Source organism: Aythya ferina (genome assembly GCF_964211825.1).
Source record: "Aythya ferina genome assembly, chromosome: 2".
NCBI lineage: Eukaryota > Metazoa > Chordata > Aves > Anseriformes > Anatidae > Aythya > Aythya ferina.
In genome coordinates this window covers 1204722-1224420 of record NC_140297.1, presented here as the reverse complement: position 1 = coordinate 1224420, position 19699 = coordinate 1204722, and the positions used below count along the sequence as shown (strand labels likewise).

Genomic DNA, 19699 nt, shown 5'->3' with positions numbered 1-19699 from the left:
TTCCAGTATGGAAGTGAACACTTCCATCTAGTGGAGATCAGATGCCAGGGCTTGCCAGAAAAAGCAAACTTAATGATAGCAAAGCTCAGACTCAACAACAATCATCCACTAGACAATGAAATGTATTTAAGATGAAAAAAAGAGCTTGTTTTAGCTGCTCGCTGAAGGATACAACTGTTTAATTGCTTTTGAGGTGCCTATTTCCTATAGAGACAGACTGCATTATAATAAAGCCAACGACCCAAATCTATCAAGTCTACATGTTATTGTATCCACCTTGCCAAACCACATGCAACGATAACGTATCAGCATTCCCAATCTATTGCCTGGGAAGAGTGGAACACGGCAGAAAGTTTTCACTCCCTTTTACTTTGGCATCTACGACCTTTCACACATCTCATGTTTTCCTAATGCTGCTTCACTCAACATTTCAAACAATTCTTGCACACGGGGCAGACACACCAAGAAGGAAAAAAAAACAAACAGTGGAAACTTCAGTTTTAAGCCCCCCCACATCCATTATCATTCCTTCATTTTTTCATCTAAGTTGATTCAATTCTTCCAGACCCATAGGCTTTGGTCCCCTTCATCATATTAAGTTATTTGGGACAAAGAAAACGTTCATTTGCTTTGTATTATGCTGAATGATGCATTCAACAAATATTAATAGCTCAGTTTCCAACCCAATCACTGAGGAGTAGTCAGTGTTATGCACCCTTTCCTGAAAACGTTACCTCAATTAAAGATGTGAGTGTTATACGTAACAGAAGTAGGACACACAATGATTTGATTTGGAGTTGTTAATCCTAAAAATGTTTTGGAAGTAGCTCTCAGGAGCAGGCTAAGAACATTCTGTGCCTCTGTGAAGTCTCCCGTAAGTGCTAACAGAATGTAGTTGCAAGATTATTTCCACTTAAAAAATTGGAAAGCATCTTTACCATCATCCATTGAGGTAGGACTTGGATAAACGTGGTGGGTAGCCTTTGATTTCTCTTCAGTTACTGTTCCCTGTGGGAAGAGTGAAATGAAAGACAACACTGCATGAGAAACCTTCACACTACCCCAAATTTCTCAGTCGTTTCTTTTCACTCACATTCCATGCAACCTAGAAATATTCGAGGCTCACCACAACGCAACCATGAAGAATACCACCTCTAATAAGCACTAGAAAAAAGCAATTATTTTGAGACAATTTCTAAATACTACAATTTACATAATATTAACTCTGACAAGCGGGAACTTAACTAGAAATGGCTAACATGAGAAGGATATCCCCAGCATTCAAGTCTGTACATTAAATGACAAGAACTCCTACTCTTTGTAAAAAGACTCCTACATCACAGGAGGGAGTAAATCAGAAACATTAACTTTACACAACTTTTAGTCACATAATCAGACACAAGCACAATTTTTCTTCTTGAAGGTTTAGAAGAATTTTCTTCATGTATGAGAAGCAACAGGTAGACTCCTTGTGTTTATGTAGATGCCACAATTATACATATATACACCTACTGAACCTACATCAGCATGGAAAAAGATTCTGCTATATAACTAGATATCTGTTAAACAAACGCATAATACCACATAATCAAGAAAACCCTCTCCTTTCCTCATGAGGGGGACCAGCTGGATTCTCCCAGTTGCTGCAGAGACACTGCCAGTCTCCACAGATGAATAGCCTTTGGCAAAGACAGCAGAAATTCACAGAACTCAGGCTCTTTTGCAGAAGAGGAATTATGCTTTGCTATAGCTTTTTTTTATGAAAATATTATTCAAGATTTACACTCCATAACTATTTGACAGATTTATTTAAAGGACTTCAGAGCAGATGGGACAGTTTAAAGCAAACAATATATCAACAACTTATTTGAAGGAGTGATCAGCATCAAAAGAAGAACATTTTCAAAAAGCATGAAGATGCATTATGTTATGGTAGAAATATTCAGAGACTACTCCGATTTCAGGGACTGAAACGATCGTTTCTACCCCAAGCAAGAGTTTGCACAACTGGGTAGAAGGAGAGGAGGTGCTCTGAGTAGCAGCAAAAAAGAAAGCTAGAAAGTGAGAAGAATTTATCATCATTCAAAGAGAAGAAAAGTGGTTAGGCACGACTGAAGGACCTGCAAAGAGTTCAAGAACAATAATGGAAATTCTCCCTTCACTGCCCACGAGCTGGAAAGAACTCTCCAGGTATCTAACCTGACCTTTATAAATCATATCAGTAAGTTTCATTTGTTCCCTAAGGAGCTTCAAATAAACAATACACAGAAACTAGGAGAACAGGAAATCTTTCTAGATGCTATGTTGACTGAAGAGAAAGGGATAGATAACTTTAAATCAGCTTTCTGAAGGATGCAAGGAAAATATAAGGCTTATTTCCTGCCTCTGCTGAACTGAATACGACTGGAAGCTGGAGGCATAACAAGATGTACGAGTTCTCTACTGCCAGAACACTTTGTTTTTTAAATAGATAGATATAAATGCTCATCTCACTCTTTAACTGCTTTCAAGATCCTAAATTATTATTCTGGTTCTTCTGAAAAGAATCCTCAACATTTATAAAAAAAAATCAGATAAGGTCTGACTACGAGAAGCAGTAACATCTTCATCAGCAAAGACTGCAGGGAGGACAACATCTTCCTGATGATCCTAAGTCCAGAGATCCCACTACCACTTTGCTGGGGCAAGAGCGATGCAGCTCTTCTGTCCAGACTGCAGCAGGACATGAAAACATTGGGGAAAAGGAGCTACATTACTGGGGAAGAAAAGGAAGAAAATGACAATGGGTAAAAATCAAGACAGTGAGAAAACACTGGCAGCAACACAAATTAAGAATTCTGAACAATTCTGAGAATTTGAATTCTTCAAAGGAAGAGAACTCAAAAAGCAGAATTCAAAACAATTTGTTTTTATTTCTTCACATCCCTTTTAAAGCAGGCAGTTTTGTCACCAGAGTCCCTTAAATCATTCACTGATGAAGAACTACCACAGTCTGGGTGGGAAGGGACCCAGAGAGTTTACAGATCTTTTAAAATAATATCCTTTTACTTGCATCAAGGTATTTTCAGTGCTGTCTCCATTACTCTTTTTGTTAAACAGCTTGTAACCAGCAGTAATCTTTTATCTCATCCAGAGCCAGTTCTTCACCTGGTCCTATCTGTCAGAAGAGTTCGCTTTCCAGAACATTTCTCTTAAGACAAGTGACAAGACTGTTTACATTTTGAAGAGATGAAGCTATTCATCTTGTTCAGTTCATCATTTAATGTATTAAATCACAAGGGCAAGACGTTAACTCTTGGGGAAATACACTACCTGACAGGAGACGGATGTTGCTTGTGCTCTGTTCAGCACAAGACAAAAATCAAGTAAAATAAATCAAGAAAAAAAATCACTACCTCTTTTAAGATTAAAACTTCTATATGCTTGTTCCCACATATCTAGAATAGTTGTATGACACGCTACCATTTTGATCTCACATTTGGATAAACTGTGAGCTTCTGCTCTATGTAAGCAGGAATTCCCAGCAGCAAAGTCTTTGAGAAATCATAAATCTCAAACTGGTTACTACTTTAAACTTCAACAGATTTACTTTCTGAACAGAGTTATGATTCTGTTTCCATGTGAGGATAATTGCTAATGGCATTTTACAAATAGTTAACATTTGGTCTTAATTGACTTCTTGCTGCTGCCTTGTGCTGTCGAGACACAATCCAAATGCAGCTGGTATGCTGAAAGCACACAAATACACTTGGTCTTATAAAGTTACAAGAGACACATGTTTTAAGTAATTCTACATAACAGTTACCTGGTGGCGTTTGACAATATCCTTTAATTTATTAGCCAGCTTCAGTTCTATATCTGGAATGAGGTAGATGGTTGGTCTACTCAGACAGTTGTTCTGGAGGAGGGAATAGGAAATTAAATAAGAAATTAGTAGGCCATCTGTGACATAAACCAAAAAATGCCTGTTACAATCACCAATGCTTGAAAAAGCTCAAAAGGAACTGCACGTATCAGACAGGGACAAGACATTAATTCCAGCTCCAAAATCCTTATGACAATATTAGTTCCCTTGCAACCTCCCTACCACAGCCTTATTGAGTGTTTACAACTGGACCCTGCAGATTTGCTGTTAGCCCTGTCAGGGACATTATCATGGATGAAGGAACTCAACCCATTGTAGCTGTTCTTATGTTCCCACTTTCACAAAAGCATTTTTAATGAAAACTGTGTCTTGGATTACAAAGAATTTTTGACAGGTTCTGGAAGACTTCACGGGAAAAGGAATTCATCTGCCATGCAGATTTGTGCACTTCTACAGTCTACACATACATTTGTTCTATTTGCAATTTTAACATGTACTTTGTGTGTTAAAGCAGCCATCCAATAGTAATACTTCTTAATAAGGAAGTATCATTTATTTCTGCTGTCCTTCCTCCTATTTCCTTTTTTGACAAGCACCTGAAAGTTACATTTTTACTATCTTATTTGAGTATAAGCCACAGGTTTTTGACTTTGAGAAAAATACTCTGTTATTCACATGCAGCATTAAAAAAAAAAAAAGGAAAAAAATAACTTCAAATCAGACTTCACGCAGCTGTTACCTACTACCTTCTGGTAGTAACCCTGTACATTTGATAAAACAAGTGAGAGTCTAAAATGCACCCCCAGAAGTTACAGATGAAGCTCTTCAGTGGATCACAACCAAGGTACACGTGCTAGTGAATCACTTTCCCTGAGCACATGAACACATGCAGAGAAACTAGTTGGTTTTGTACAAGTTTCTTGCCTGCACTAGTGTTTTCTCAATGTTCATGAACATCTCCACGTTTCGATCCATTCGGGATGGATTCTGCAGGTCAAATCTCCGCCTGTTGAAGGAAATGATTCAAAAATATTAAAAAAAAACTAACTTTCCTCCATTCAGTAGTAAAGAATCTTTCATGTTTGACATAAAAAGCAGTATATTGCGGTAGCTATGTAACAACATTTGAAGCACGATCAGAAATATTTTTGCTTCACTTGGTAACTCTCACAAGAAAAAGAATCACCATGAAGCAATCAGCAAAATGCAACTGATTTGTGAAACGTTTAGGAAACATGAAGGTCAAAATTGTCCAGCAAAAACCCTGTAGCAGGGTTGTGCATTCCACTACAGTTGCAAAGGATAATTAAATAGGGACGTAATCGAATATTCAAGGTAGGTTTCAATGACTAGAGGGGGAAACTCGCGAACAAGTTCTTGTGTTTTCCTTATTTTTAGTTGCACCCACCCACCAGTCCCAGATGCTAACCCAGGAACAAAGAGCAACCCATTATATGGGATCTCCTGAACCACAGACCTGCCTGAGAACACCCCCACCCCCAGCATGTAGGTCGCTAATAATCCATGTCAGCATTTTACGATCGTCTTTATTGGACTCTGGTGCTTTCAAGTTCCCCAGTTCATTGACAAAGTAATCAAAAACTCTGGAAATAACGGTGCGGGTTTAAGAAATGGAGGGAGTGACACAGTCTGAGACTTTCTACTGGGGAGGAAGAACCCCGAGAGCCCTCAGCATGTGTTCTGCCAGGTCCCCCGACACGTGCAGAAGTCATGGATGAAATCACCTCAGCTGAAGAACTGGAGCAGTGTCCCAAAAAACTGGAAAGGCTGGACAGTAAGGGCACCAGTGCCACAGCTCAGCACCTGCGATGGCACCGACTCAGGGCCACTAAATGGGTACGGGGCTGCAGGGGCCTCGGAGGGATTTGGGCCTGACCCCGCACACCTCAGCCTTTTCCGCAGCACGACGGCATCTTTGGGTGATCAGCTTGGTGATTCTTAGGTGTCAAACACTGCCTGGTGCACTGCTGTGCTGCTAGTTTTGAAAAAAAAGCTGTCAATAAGCCTGAAAATGCACTTAACCAGAGTGCTGAGCTGGCGGTCGGGGCGGCAATCGGGATTTTAGCACAAGATGCTACTTAATGCAGCGAAGGAGCCGTGCTCTAATTACCCGGGGGTGACTGACAGGCTGCTTTCACTTCACACCCAACTTCAAGCACAAGAATTTATTGCTGCAGCCGCATCCTTAATGGCACTGTCTTTTAAACACAAGCTTGTTTCCAGTAACACAGCAAATCAATCTTTAAAAGTTCATAAATATACAATGAAGGTAAGCAAAGCAAAATTGATTTTGAGGCACAAAACCCATTACTACCCAAAAATGGCATCCCACCAGCATTATACTACTAAATTTAACAGACCCCTCAGCTGAGGCCACCACGTTTTTCTTCGTCTGAGGCTTTCTAGTATTTTCAAAAAGAAGTTGTCCAAGCAGGTGGCACCACATAAATATGCTGTAGCATTGAGCAGCACCAGCAAACATCCGCTATTAGTCTAAGCCTGTTTCTATCCTCAAATGGACTCTTAGGACCTGGCAAATAATTTAATGATAACATTTGACATGTTTATTAGAATCTTCTTTTAATTTTAAAAGAAAACTGTGACCTCTCTAGACTGCATTGTGCATGTTGAAAGCTCAATGCTGACTTCTAGAAGTAGAAGAAGTCATCAAGAAGTCTGCCAGTTCACTGCACAACACAACTTAATGCATTAAAGTATTTTACACCTAGATGCACAGGATTTTAAGAGCCAAGATCTTCTCCAGGATTTGTGCACTCACAGCTTTATAGCCTATTTAAAATGTATGCTTCTCAGGTAAGTGTAACAGAGCTTCAAGGAAGTGAAAGAAAACAAATGCCAAATAAATACAAACTATTTTCCAAGACACCCCAAAAAAAAATCTTCAGTAGCCGTGAAACAAAAGACATTTAAAGCATTCAAGGTTGACCAAAATTTTTACGTTTGGTTGCCTAAAATCTACACCAGATTCACTTGATGCTATACATGCCCCCAGACTTTTACCTGCTTCTGAAATCCATACGTTAAGAGAAGCATGTCAATATATTAAGAAATAACACTTCGTAGTTGCCCATTTAGATAAAATGGTAGTACCAATTCTCTGTCCTCAGTTTAACTGATACCCTCTGGCAGGTTTTAGCCAACAACTACGTGAATTGCAGTGATAGACAAGGTATGTCCAGCTGCACTGGATAAGTGCATTTTTGAGACATACCTATTATGACGAGGAAAGGTACTTCTCCTATAAGACAGATCATTCACAAACAGGTTAAGCAAGAGCGACAATGCATACCATTAAAAAAATATATCATATTTCAGGCAAAAACACCACATATTATTTGGTTGAGTCAGTGAAGGATACATTCCAAGATCTAAGTCTGATCCACAGAGTTAAATTCAAGTATTACTTCCCTCTACATCCCACATGCACAAACACAAGGCACTACCCACTAGTTTTGAGGAATCAGCAAGAGAGTGAGACGAGAGGAGGCAGCTGTGTATCTGAGCTTTGCTGACAAATTTCAATGAATGAAAACTAAATTTGTTAAGGAAAGAAAGCGGAACGTTTAAGTATGTCCTACTCATGAATATTTAACTCCTTTGCCTTAAGGCAGAAAGGTAGCAAGGCGCTCCTGAAAGAGACACCACACAGAACGTTACAGATATCACATCCTGGGTGTTGGCAATATCAGAGTAGGGGGGAAAAAAAAAGACTAATGGCTTTCTGATATAACCATCTTAGAGAGCCAATTAGCTGATACGAGTATAAACAACTCCTGAAAAACAACCAGCTGTACTAGAATAACTTGATTTTTTGCCTTTTAATTTGCTCTTGTGGGCCACAGAAACAGCCGATTCCAGGAATGCTCTTACAGGTCTGCACAACATCAGATCAAGAGCTATTAAAATTCATGTACGAGAACAATCTCTGCTTACTTTTATCTCATGACTTCTCATTCTCAATTCTTTTTCTCATGTTCTCAAATACCATAATTCATGCTACTGCCTTCTTGTAAAAATTATACTTCAGAATTGAACAAGTCAAACCACCACTGTGATATCACATTAATAGTTTTAATACTAGTGTCAACAGCTACATGGGCAGTGTCTGAACTACTCACGTTCCTCATTTATGGAGGTTGATAAGCAATGGATCACTGTATTTATTACTTTGTGATGGTGATGATTTGTATTTTCCTAGCCATAACTAAACCCTATAATCAGCACAGTAAGATATATTTGTATCTTACAGCTGGAAAATAAATTGTAAGATAACCAGTTAGTTTGCTCAGTTATACAGCACACAAATTGTAAAAAAAAAAAAAAAAAAAAAAAGAAAAAGTCTCAAGTTTGTAATTAGCTCCCAACCTAGAAGTTCAAGAGCTCAAACTTGGACAACTTGTCTTTAAATTTAGGAGTGAGGGCATGTCTTTAAAAAAAGCTATCATCCGCAAAACAGGGGAAAAAAAATCCTCTTCCCATCTCCAACTCCCTTGCCTACCCAGTTCTCCAGAAAGTATTAAATCTCGAGTAGGTTGCATAGCCATTTCATGTGCTTAATTTCATGCAGAAGGTGTATAAATCAAAATAAAAACTTACCAGCCCTGTTCATTCTTATATTTGTAAGCAGCACCAAGAATGTGACATAATGTACCTCCAGCTTTGAAATCCATGAAGCACTTTGCCTAGAGCCAGAAAGGAAAGTGAGAACAGTGACATTCACTTTCATGTCATCATCTTAACAATGAATACATACTTGGCAGCTGAGTTTCAGACATCTACACCTTGTCACTGTGTGATCTGCCTTAAAACGCTAAATCCAACTCATTTCTTCACTCTCACAAACAGGTACTCCGACAAGAAGTGAAATTCAAGCAGGACAGAAAGCTCTGCTGAATCTCACCAAGCCTCTTCTCTGAAGTCAAGCAGGACTGCTGCCTACACAGAAAGGCACTTTTTTTCCCCTAATTTTAGTTTGGAATTCTCTTTGCTATCTTGCTAATATCTCCCGTGACGATGTTTGTATATTCTTGGAAAAAATAAGTTACTGTCAAGTAATCTTAGCAATGGAGGAGAACTGGAGAGCTCAGCTACAGCTGAGCCAGACAGAAGCAGCACTGGAATCTGTGTTAAGCATGGTCCCCAGGGTACTGACATGCTGTGGATCTGAAGTTCTCAATACACAACTTGGAACAGGAAGGAGAAAGACAAGCAACAGCATTTATGAACTAAACTGGTTAAAGAAACTGACATGTCATGATTACAGAACAAATTAAAACTGTTTCTGTTCACCAGGCCTTCTCTCTACAGTTACAGATTGTTTCCAAAAGGACTAATAAATCAATTTGACTGAACCACAAAAAGAAAGCGATTTAAGTTTATTTAAGCCATGTAATTAGTTACAAACATGAACTTCTTTCTAATAACTGTGGCGCTGCTCTTGGCAACTTTTATACAAAACCAGGACTTTCCAAGAGTTTACTTAGGCAAACAGGTCCATTCCCCAGGCAACTTCAGGCACATCTAAAGAAAGCTGCTCTAATAATAAACCCAACTGATAAAATTAGGCCAGTCAGTCACGCAGATAAGCTTCCAGAGCAGAAAGGCACATTCTGCCTGGGTGTCCGTGTCCCCTGGCAGCCTGAGGAAGGATGCAAGCCCACGCCTCACAGCCCTGGGGCAGCGCCTACCCCAAGGGACCTGCTGCCGAGACCCCAGCCCTGTACTGGAAGGGGAAATTAAACCCATCCTCCCTCAGGAGTGCTGAACACACCAGGATCTGTCTGGTTTATGTTTCTCAGTTAAAAAAACTCACACAGTTCTGCAAACAGAACTGGGAGCGGCCTGGTGGCTGGGCTCCAGACAGCGGTGGCTGCCTGCGAGCTGCCTTCTGAGGGAACCGAGGGCACACAAAGAGGGAGGCACTGCTCACCCACAGCAGCTTTGGGGCAGCTTTTCCTAATCAGAAACATTTCTGATCTAGCTTCTAGCTTACTTTTTTCAATCAGATTAGGTAATTTTCTTTAACTCAGTTAAATGACGCTTCAGGAACGTTTGGTAACACAGAACGAACACCAAAGGATCGCTGGCAGGGGAGGGAGGATTGGGCACACACAGAACAAGCACGACGCACATTTTTCAAGCTATCCTCGTGGCATTACTGACAAGCACCTAAAATTCATTCCTCAATCAGGAAGCTAATATGGGAGCATGGGAACTAAACGAAACATTGCCCTCCTTGGCTCTAGGGCTGCTGGTGGAAAGAAAAGCAGTTCTGTGAGGTATCTGATACGCCAGCGTCCAAGAACAACATAAACAAAATCCTTCACAAGCACTCAATGAGAGCAGAGCCGCTCCCGGCCTCCATCTGTTGGGAGCCCTCCTGTGTGCAGAGAGAGGTCAGGATCCAAGGCGACCACACACGTACCTGAGCTCGAGTCGCCCATGTTTCAGCACTATCCTTAGCGACCTCAAGTCCCTTATGGGCTGATCAGGAGCCTGAATTACAGCTCTTTCAGGCTGTAATTCCTTCCCTGGAGTATTGGCTGTCTTACCAGAGGCTCTGGGAGGTGTTGGCCGTGCCAACATGCACAGGAGGTCCGGCCAACACCTCACTGTGAAGAGCAGCACAAATTCCCCTCACAGACTGGCGTCCATTCCTACTGCCTCTAGCAGGACCCTCTTATACTAGTAGCAGCAGCCGGTTTAATGAAAGGAAATAGCTTTTAGCAATTAGACAAAACTTGTTCTGCCGAGATGTAACTGTCAGCAACCTCCTACAGATTCCCCAACACTTCCACACAATGAAATCCAGCACAACAAGGCAATTAATGCCAACTGACCTCACAGCTTGCTGTCTTTTAAGAGTTAGTATCTTACCATTATCTTTGCTTGAAGCTGTCTTTAAGACAATTAATCAACATTTTTGTATTTGAGAACTATTAAGGTTAGACAACATGCATTTAAATGCAGTGATCAGAAGACAAGGACTGCAAGTACGCTGTATCAGTCCTTCATCTAACCCACATCCAGCTACAGATGCTTTCCTGTACCAAATCTTTGCCAACAACAGGAACTTAAGCTCAGAATTAACACCCTGTACTAAGTGCCAACTTGTTCCTGAAAAATGGGTACAGTTTAATGGTCCACACTGCCAAAGCAAAGCACCATAGCATTCATCTCTGATCCTTTTCACCACCACTGAGATGTCACCAGATCAGAATAGAAGGTGAGCTACATTTTAATGGCATCTTGTGGTGCTTCCTGGTATCTCCCCAAGCATCACAAGAATCCCCCAGTAAGTCAGTCTGAAAACTCCTTCTGGAAACAACACGCATGAGTTCACACTCTTAACAAAAGAAGTTACACAAGCAAACTGTGCTGGAAAAAAGCAACCATAAAATAATAAACAGTAGTACTCTATAAGTAGCGAAGCAAAGATAGAATTACTTTCATTTTCAGAAAAACTTTGGGTTAGGATACTGGAATGAGTTATAAACATTCCCAAGTGAATTTTTATATCCAAGAGCATCCTAAGTTCCCAGCATTTTGTGGCAGTAAGTGAAGACCCTCCTGCTGATGTCCACAATGCTTACAAACCCATTTATGACAGCTGTCTTGGCCCACAAAACCTACCCTAAACGAGCCAACTGGGTGCTTGATACCATGAGGATGCTGCCCTCCACAACCGAAATCCCGAGCTTACTGTCCTGAACATCTGCTGCACCCCTCTTCACCAAGTGTTTAAAGTTCACACTCATGTAGGCAAGAATCTATTCATGGTGTACACGGTTCCGAGCACAACAGGGCTGATCTCTGAACATTATCACTAAGATAGTGCTGGTAATGATGTACCAAGTTTGAATTTTAAATGGTAAAAGCAATTTTCAAAAATATTATCTCTGTATACCAATATTCTGAGTGTCTGGAAAACTGTCCTAGATGAACTAGGTAACTATGCACTACCAAAAACACGGCATAGCCAATTTTCAGCATTGACAGCATCACGGGATAGAAGGTTTCACTGGGCATTTCTGTTGATTAAACTTGGTTTTTTTTGGAAAGTGCACGTTATTCAGTCAATTTAGGGTGCATCAATCCAAATGGATTCGACTTAAGGTTTAGCAGATTACACAGAACGCGCACCACAAATTAAACCTTCCCACAGCATTCAGGAAATCATTTCCAAACGTACAGAAAATAATCTGTGTTAAACTGAAAACCTGCTTTTCAAAAAGGAGCGTGCAATTTCACCCCTTCCAGAGGATGCACTGACAAAAGCTTCAGACGACACGCACATCTCCCCGTCACCTGGAAGCACGCCAGCAGCGCGGCCCCTGGATGAAGAACAAAATAGGCTATTGTAGCAGCAGAGGGTTAACCCCAGTACTCACAGGAAGCTTTGTGAAGGCAGGATTGGTGACATGTTTTCCAAAGGCATCTTCCTGGAATTGCAGCAGCTGCACCACCAGCCCAGCCAGCGTTTTATTGGTAGGAGCATCTGCTTGAACATACTGAAAGACAAAACACACACGCTCACTTGGAATAGAGGATAACACAATGCGAAGGCTGGTTTAGTAATTCCCCAGAGCACTTTTCTCAGTTGCAGGGCACAGTTTAAGATTTAAGGATCGCTGGCAGGGGAGGGAGGATTGGGCACACACAGAACAAGCACGACGCACATTTTTCAAGCTGTACTCCTAAAACATAGGGACCTATCTGTGAATCATCATCAATCCATGACAGCCACTGGTGTTTTAAATAAATATTAACTACTTCCATCTGTTTCATAGATCCTACTAAAGGAACGGGCTAATTCTGGCCCACACATACCCAAGGCTTTCTGCAACTTTAGCGTATGCTTTGCAACAACATGAACATTTCCCAAAGTTACACTTCTAACAGAAAGCATACATGGAAAGGGAAAAATCACAGCATGGAATTAAGAAAAAAAATAGGCTGCAGAGTTTTCAGAACTTGTAGTATACTATATTCACTTACTAGATGTACTCTTCTCAGCAAGCCAGACCTCCAAGAGCAGAACAACCACTCCTTGTTCACATAGGATACAGGGCAGTATCAGCTACCCTATAGTCATTTTTGTACCATATCAGGTTCTCCTACAGCCTCTTAAAATAAAAAGAGCCAGAAAACCTGAAAAAAATAACTTAAAACCAGAGCCAGAACCTTCAAAGGTTTAAAGGGGTGGTGTTAGCAGGAACTAAGCTTTCCAAAGTCCCGTCTGTGTAGTGAAAGACACCACGAACACGCTGACTTTCCCATTCGGATGTTAAAGTATCCGACTACCTGAAGAATCGAGTTAAAACAAGCAGACATACACCTGAAAAATTCAAACTTCGCAACAAAGGACACAAACACCCCGAAGACTCCCTCGGTGTCCTTCCAAAGCTGCGTATTCCTTGCTCCTCCTCTCTCCCGCATGAAAGGAGGCAGTTGTGACAATTTTCTGCAATTAACAATTCCTATTAATTCCCGTCAGCTACCACAGAGATACGGAACAGCGATAAATCAGTCTTTATTGCTGTCAGAATACAACCAAAAGTGAAGACGTTTGCTCTCAGGCTTTTTTAAAACCCCTACCCTTGCTCTCCTCCCAGCGAGCAACTATTTTTATACATATAATTTTCCAACCAGAAGCCCTGCCTGCTGTGGCTGAATTCAGAGCAGTTTTAAGCAATCTTTTGTTGAATTACAGATGCCAGGCAGGACAGTAAATGCAGCACGTGACTAGCCCAGATGCCTCACTTAATCCAGCATCTGCACTTCCAGCCCCTCGCCAGGTGCTGCGGCTCGGCGGGGAGGGAGCCCCTCTCCTGCCTTTGTCACGGGCAGCAAAACCCTCCAGCAGGGAGGCACAGAACAACGCTTCCCCTCCTCCTGCTGGATCTGCCAGAACCCTTTTTCATGAAGGGCTGCTAAACCAAGAAGGATTACTTCCATGCATACAGCGTTGTGCATTTTTAAAGCTGTTAATTAATATTTTTTTTGTACAGGTTTAGAACAGGCGACTGTCGCACCCTGGATGTGCACAGATGCAGCACGTCACAGCTAGCAGCCCTGAAGTCCCCATCATTTTGGGCATTCAACCCCACACCATCACCTCACCCAAGTCCAAATACAACCCTGCCCTCGCAGCTCAGCCGGGCCCATCACCCTGCACCCAAACACAAATTTGGAGGGGCAGGCAAAGCAGGAACCTGCTGCACCACAGACCTGAGATCTGCACAAGCATGAAAATAAAAGCACAGCGGATGAAACACTCCCAATCCTATTAAATAATCTCGTTCCTGTTACCAAAACAGCTTTGGTCTTGCAGAGGCTCACACGCCGTACCTGTTAAACATCCAAAAAGCAAAACTGCTGCTTCCGACTTTAGTCCAGCTACCTCGAGGTGGAACCGTCCACCCAGCTACCCACAGCACTCTGTGTGCATACATACATCGAGGGATGAAGAATTTTTCCCCAGTAAAACAGAGTACACTGTGACAGCACGCCTTTAGCATGCACAGGAGGCATGCTCCAGGTAGATTATAAAAAAAAAATAATACAAAAGTGGCTTTTGCACATCTCCTCTGAAGCCACGCAACAAAACAAGCAATCGTTGACCCCAAACCTGCATTCAGCTCACGCCCTTCCCACCCATTTAGTGTACTTAAGCTCACAGCTTCTTTATGGCACTAAACCAAAGCCTCATTCTGCCTTCTGCATAATCCCCTAGGTACAGTTATCTCGGCTCCTGCTCTGAGGATCCCACAGGAAGGTAACTCAGGAAAGAACCAGAGCTCTTCGCACAAAGCAACAAAAACAGAAAATGAGAACTGAGGAGGGAACATCCAAGCTGGGGGTTTCTTTGTCATTTGCAGCTGGGAGTCAGCACTGCCAGCAGCAGCAGGGGACACGTGGCTGTGATTTAAGGGCTGAGGAGCTCCCGTTGTAACACAGGGCTCAGGGCAGGCAGGGCCAGCACCTGTCTGAACAGAACCAAGTCCAAGAAGTGAGATTTTGATGCTGGCTTCCTGCATTTTTCATAATATTTTCCCTCAGAAAGGCACGTTGACATGAGCATGCCTGGGAAATGCAATCTTCGACACGAGTTCTCAGGCAGCTGCTCCCTGCGGCACCGGCTGGAGGCTGTCAGAAGGCAGGGGCTGGGAATCCCCCACTGCCACCCTGCTCTGCCCCTTCTTTGTGCAGGAAAGGCACTTCCCTGCCTGAGGTTTCCCCTGAACGAGGACAAAGCCTTCAGAAGGAAGCACAAGAACCCGGACCTCTCGTTCATCACGCACACCAGCCGGGAACACAAACGGATCTGGCTTCGTAGGCTGTAGTGAAACAAAATTAAGGCGGATAATTTCCTGAGGGGTTCTCGGGGCTGTCGGGGGAGCACAGAAGGCTGAAGTCCCAACACACCTGCACTGCTCTGCACAGCGGACGGAAGCAGAGAGCGATTCTGCAGCAAATAAAGACCTTTGAACAATGAATTCTAGAAACGATGGACCAACAGCTTCGGTGTAAGAGGGTTTTGGTCAAGGCTGCTCTGTACTGCACACCTCCCTGCCAACTACAAGCACAAAAAACACGACGCGTCGTTGAGCTGCGCTGGCATCAAACAGCAACCGCACATGCTGGGAAGCCTTTTAGTGTAACTCAAGTCATCCAAGAACAACTGCATCCACTCCTAGCAGCAGCAAGCACTTACCTTCCCCAGCGAGCTCTGCCATTACGGCTGCACCGGACGAGCCCTTGCCGCAGACCCCAGGGACAGATTTGTACGTCCAGTTCTGATGTGGCTGCTAACCTTAAATCACCCCGTTACGGCTCCACGGCGTAGCCCTGACACAAAATCCTTTCCTTCTCCCAAACAAAGAACGTTTCAGCTCAAATAGCTAGGTAACGGGGAAGGGAAAACCAGCATTAAAATACTTTCATTTAGCTTATAGCTCTTTTTTTTAAGGGTGAAAGCACAAAAGAGCTCCAAACACGAAGGAAAACCTCCCTCCTATTAAACCACAGCCAGCCTGCCAAGAAACACCCGATCAGGTCAGCACCCCGGGTTCAGCTCGTGGCAAAGCAGTGGGTGGGTGGCCCCCAGCCGAGCACCCAGCACCCAAACCCCTGCCCCTTCCCAGCACCGAACACCTGAAGTCGTAAAAGTGGGTCCTAAATATTCAGAAAAACATCTGGGCTGCCAAGCCCTACCTCACACGGGTTAGTGTCCCTACAGACAGCCCGTGCTCTGTCTTCTTCTCTAACTCCTTTCCAAGGCAACATTCCCCTTGCTCTTTAAAAAAAATAGAACAAAACACCCCTAAAAACATGTTTTTGCAGCCTCCTGTCTCAGTGGCACAGCTTTTGGAGCCAGGAAGTAGCCACATCTCCCAAAGTGTCAAGCTGGAGATGCTAATGTGCAGGGAATGGTCCTCAGGGACTGCAACTGTAAGGCTGGGGTTATTCTCCATATCCTTCTTAGCACATGCAAAGTTGAAAAAAAAGAGGAGGTATTTTAAATACTTCATGACAAGGCATTTCACATAAGCCATCTGTTGCTCAATGTCAAAGGAATTACTGAACACGGAACACCCGAGATCGCTGAGCGCTTATACAATAAGCGTTGCCCTGCTGTCCTCCACTTTTAAAGTACAAATTCCTGCTTCTAAGGGACACCAAACGCTACGAAATGGGACTCTGAGCTCCTCCAGGCCTTAAAACCCCGGCACGATTCAGACACGAGCCCCAAATACCCACACCAGGGCCTGGGACGAAGCGGGGTCCTGCAGCTGCCAGCCTGGGGAAACAGCACAAGGCGGCTTTCATGCACCACACGCAGCCAGGACGGGGCTGAAGGCTTCAACAAACAATCTCGTTTTCTGTCATCGTATCTGCCCTCACAAACAGCGTGCCCCAACGTCCCTGCGCCCTGTAGCAGCACCCTTTACTAACCAGCCGAGTCCCCCCTGCCCAGCAGGAGCCCCCGGTGTGTTTTTGCCCATCGCTGGCTTCCTCGCTGCTGGCGTTTTGGCCACGGAGGAGCAGGGCAGGGGAGGTTTGTGCTAGGACAGCAGGACCTCCTTCTGCAGCAACCTGGGGTCACAGAACCCATGCCACTACCGTGACAAATTTATCACCAGCCACGCTGCCCACGCAGCCCATTGCTCCTGCTTAACAAGGGCTGGTTTTCTGCTACGCAGCACAAGCTGCCCGCACTACTATTTGAACCTCTTATTTTTCGAGCTGCACTTTAGAAACACGGAGAATTCTGGTAGATTTGAAGACCTGGCTAATCTGGAGCTGGGAAAGAGCAGATTCACAAAGGCAATTCTCTGTCCCCTTGCTGGCTGCCTCCTGGACCTGGGCCGTGCTCGCTGCGGTTCGCTGGGTTCTCTCCAACACGGCCACGGCTTCCTCGGTGCCCCCGGGGCTGCAGACACCGGGCAGGCAGCACCGAGCTGGCACGGGCTGGGCAAGGTCAGCTCTGCTCACTGCGTGCTCTCCTGAAAGAGGCCGTGCGTGCACAGCAGAGCTGCCACCTGGGCTACAGGAAAACGGGATTAAGGGCGAAGCATCCACCACACAAAGCAGCACGACCCAGCTCCAACCACAGCGTCCACTGGGAGCCTTGCAGACACTCTCTAAACCCCAGCAGCGCCTACAACAACCACCCGTTTCTTTGTCTCCCCAACCAAGAATCACTTCCCAATTTTTAAAGGATTTTCCGCAGCGATATTTTGAAATCCATTTGCCCGGCGGGTGGAAGGGGGGCGGGGGGGGGTTTCTTTACCCAATTTTAATTACCTCGCGGAGCCCACGTAACAAACAGAGGTATCTAATCTTTACAGCCGGTAACGCCGATAAGTGCAGCCTAATTATGAGCGACGAGGGTTGCTTCGGAGCGTGGCACAGATAAGGGGTGTATGGGGCTGAGATCCAACCTGCGGGGCTCTGCTCGGGGGGCAGCACCGGGAGCAGCTCCTGCCAGCCGTGGGGACCCGGTGCTGCTGGACACCGGTACCAGCCCGGGGTCACTTCACACACCTGAGATACTGGATGTTCACGGGGCTCTTCCAGCTCGGGATCACGATGCTGCTGGCGGCCAGTAACGGCAGGGAGCAGGGCCACACAGGAGGGCTGCTGCTTTTTGTGTTATGGTTTCTTACCAACAGCCACGACCCCAGAGCCGCTTTCCCAGCCAGTTTCGGAGCTCACAGCAGTGCAGGGCCTGGCCTGGAGCCGCTGTGCTCGTGTTGGAACGGCCGGGACGGGGACCGGGACCGTCCCCAAGCCCTGAAGCAGCCCCCCAGGCTCGGTTTGAGCAGCCCCAGGCTACCGGAGCCGCTCCTCTGGCCCAGTTTGAGCAGCCCCCGGGTACCGGAGCTGCCCCCGGTTACCGGAGCCGCTCCCCGGGCCCAGTTTGAACAGTCCCCGGGTACCGGAGCACCCCCAGTTACCAGAGCTGCCCCCTCCAGCTCCGTTTAAGCAGCCCCAGGGTACCGGAGCCGCCCCCCCAGCCCAGTTTGAGCACTCCCAGGTACCGTAGCAGCCCCCCCGGCCCAGTTTAAGCAGCCCCCGGTACCTGAGCTGCCCCCCCAGCCCTGCTCGTCCCGAAGCAGCCCCCAGTTCCCGGAGCTGCCCCCCCCAGCCCTATTTAACCCCCCCCCAGGCCCAGCCCCCCCCAGCAGCCGCCGCCGCCTTTGTTCGGGCCGGCCCCCGCTGCACCCCCCGCCCTTTAGGCCAACAACCCCTCAGCCTCCCGGTGTCCCCCCGGTGGTGTCGGCGTCCCCTTCCCAACCCCTCACCTTCTTGTAGTGCTTCCCGAGCCAGACGCGCACCGAGTCGAGCTGGGACACGGTGTCGGGGCTCTCCCAGAACTTGCCCGTCGGGCCGCCGTCCTTCCGCCGAGCCACCGACAGCGCCGCCAAACCCGGGCCGCCCCCAGCAGCCGCGGCGGCCGCCGCTGCCGCCGCCACAGCCACGGCGGCCGCCCCGGGCCCCGCTCCTCCTCCTCCTCCTCCTCCTCCTCCCGCCGCCACCGCCGCCGCCATTGTTGGCCTCACCGAGCGCCGCCGCCGCGGCCCTGCGCCTCCCCCCCGCCCCGCGCCGCGCATGCGTCGAGCGCCGCCCGCCCCGCGCTCCGCCCCCGCGGGGGGGACCGGGAAACCCCGCCCCGCAGCGCACCCCCTCCCCGCCCCTCACACACACACACACAGAGGGCGCGGCCGCCATCTTGGCGCCTGCGCTGCGCCTCACGCCCGCTTCACCCCTCAGGGGGCTGGGTCGCCTCACGGAGCGGCTTGTGCTGGTTTTTGAGCGTTTTTTATTTGTTTTGTTTTGTTTTTTTAAGGAAGAACTTCTTTACCGAAAGGGAAGTCTGCCCAGGGAAGTGGTGGAGTCACCATCCCCGGAGGTCTTGAAAAGATGTTTAGATGTAGAGCTTAGGGATGTGAGGTTGGACTTGATGATCTAGAGGTCTCTTCCAGCCTAGAAATTCTGTGATTCTGTGACAAAAAAACATGGCAGCCTAGCAGAGCCTTAACAAACCGCTCCGTGGGAGGAAGCCCACTGCCACAAAGCGCTACCAGAAACAAAAGGGGAGGGTGGCAGCGCAGCACCCGAAGCAAACAAGCCAAAATCACAGAATTTCTAGGTTGGAAGAGACCTCAAGATCATTGAGTCCAACCTCTGAGCTAACACTAACAGTCCTCCACTAAACCATATCACTGAGCTCTACATCTAAATGTCTTTTAAAGACCACCAGGGATGGGGACTCTACCACTTCCC

At 45.6% G+C, this 19699-nt stretch overlaps 1 protein-coding gene across 5 annotated transcripts in view; it reads right to left on the bottom strand.

Annotated features, from left to right (window-relative positions):
- SMARCC1 (SWI/SNF related BAF chromatin remodeling complex subunit C1) overlaps positions 1–19026 on the bottom strand; it is a gene marked incomplete at its 5' end in the record, with an annotated part of 82005 nt that extends 62979 nt beyond the window's left edge. For all 5 annotated transcript variants that reach the window (XR_014688929.1, XR_014688930.1, XR_014688931.1 and 2 more), the window contains 6 exons: positions 939–1008; positions 3806–3898; positions 4790–4871; positions 8504–8589; positions 12298–12417; positions 18718–19026. Coding sequence is in view for 2 of the 5 variants with exons in the window: in XM_084507488.1 (XP_084363614.1) it covers positions 939–1008; positions 3806–3898; positions 4790–4871; positions 8504–8589; positions 12298–12417; positions 18718–19026 (760 nt within the window). The remainder of the gene's footprint in view (positions 1–938; positions 1009–3805; positions 3899–4789; positions 4872–8503; positions 8590–12297; positions 12418–18717) is intronic.
- Between the last annotated feature and the right edge of the window lie 673 nt (positions 19027–19699).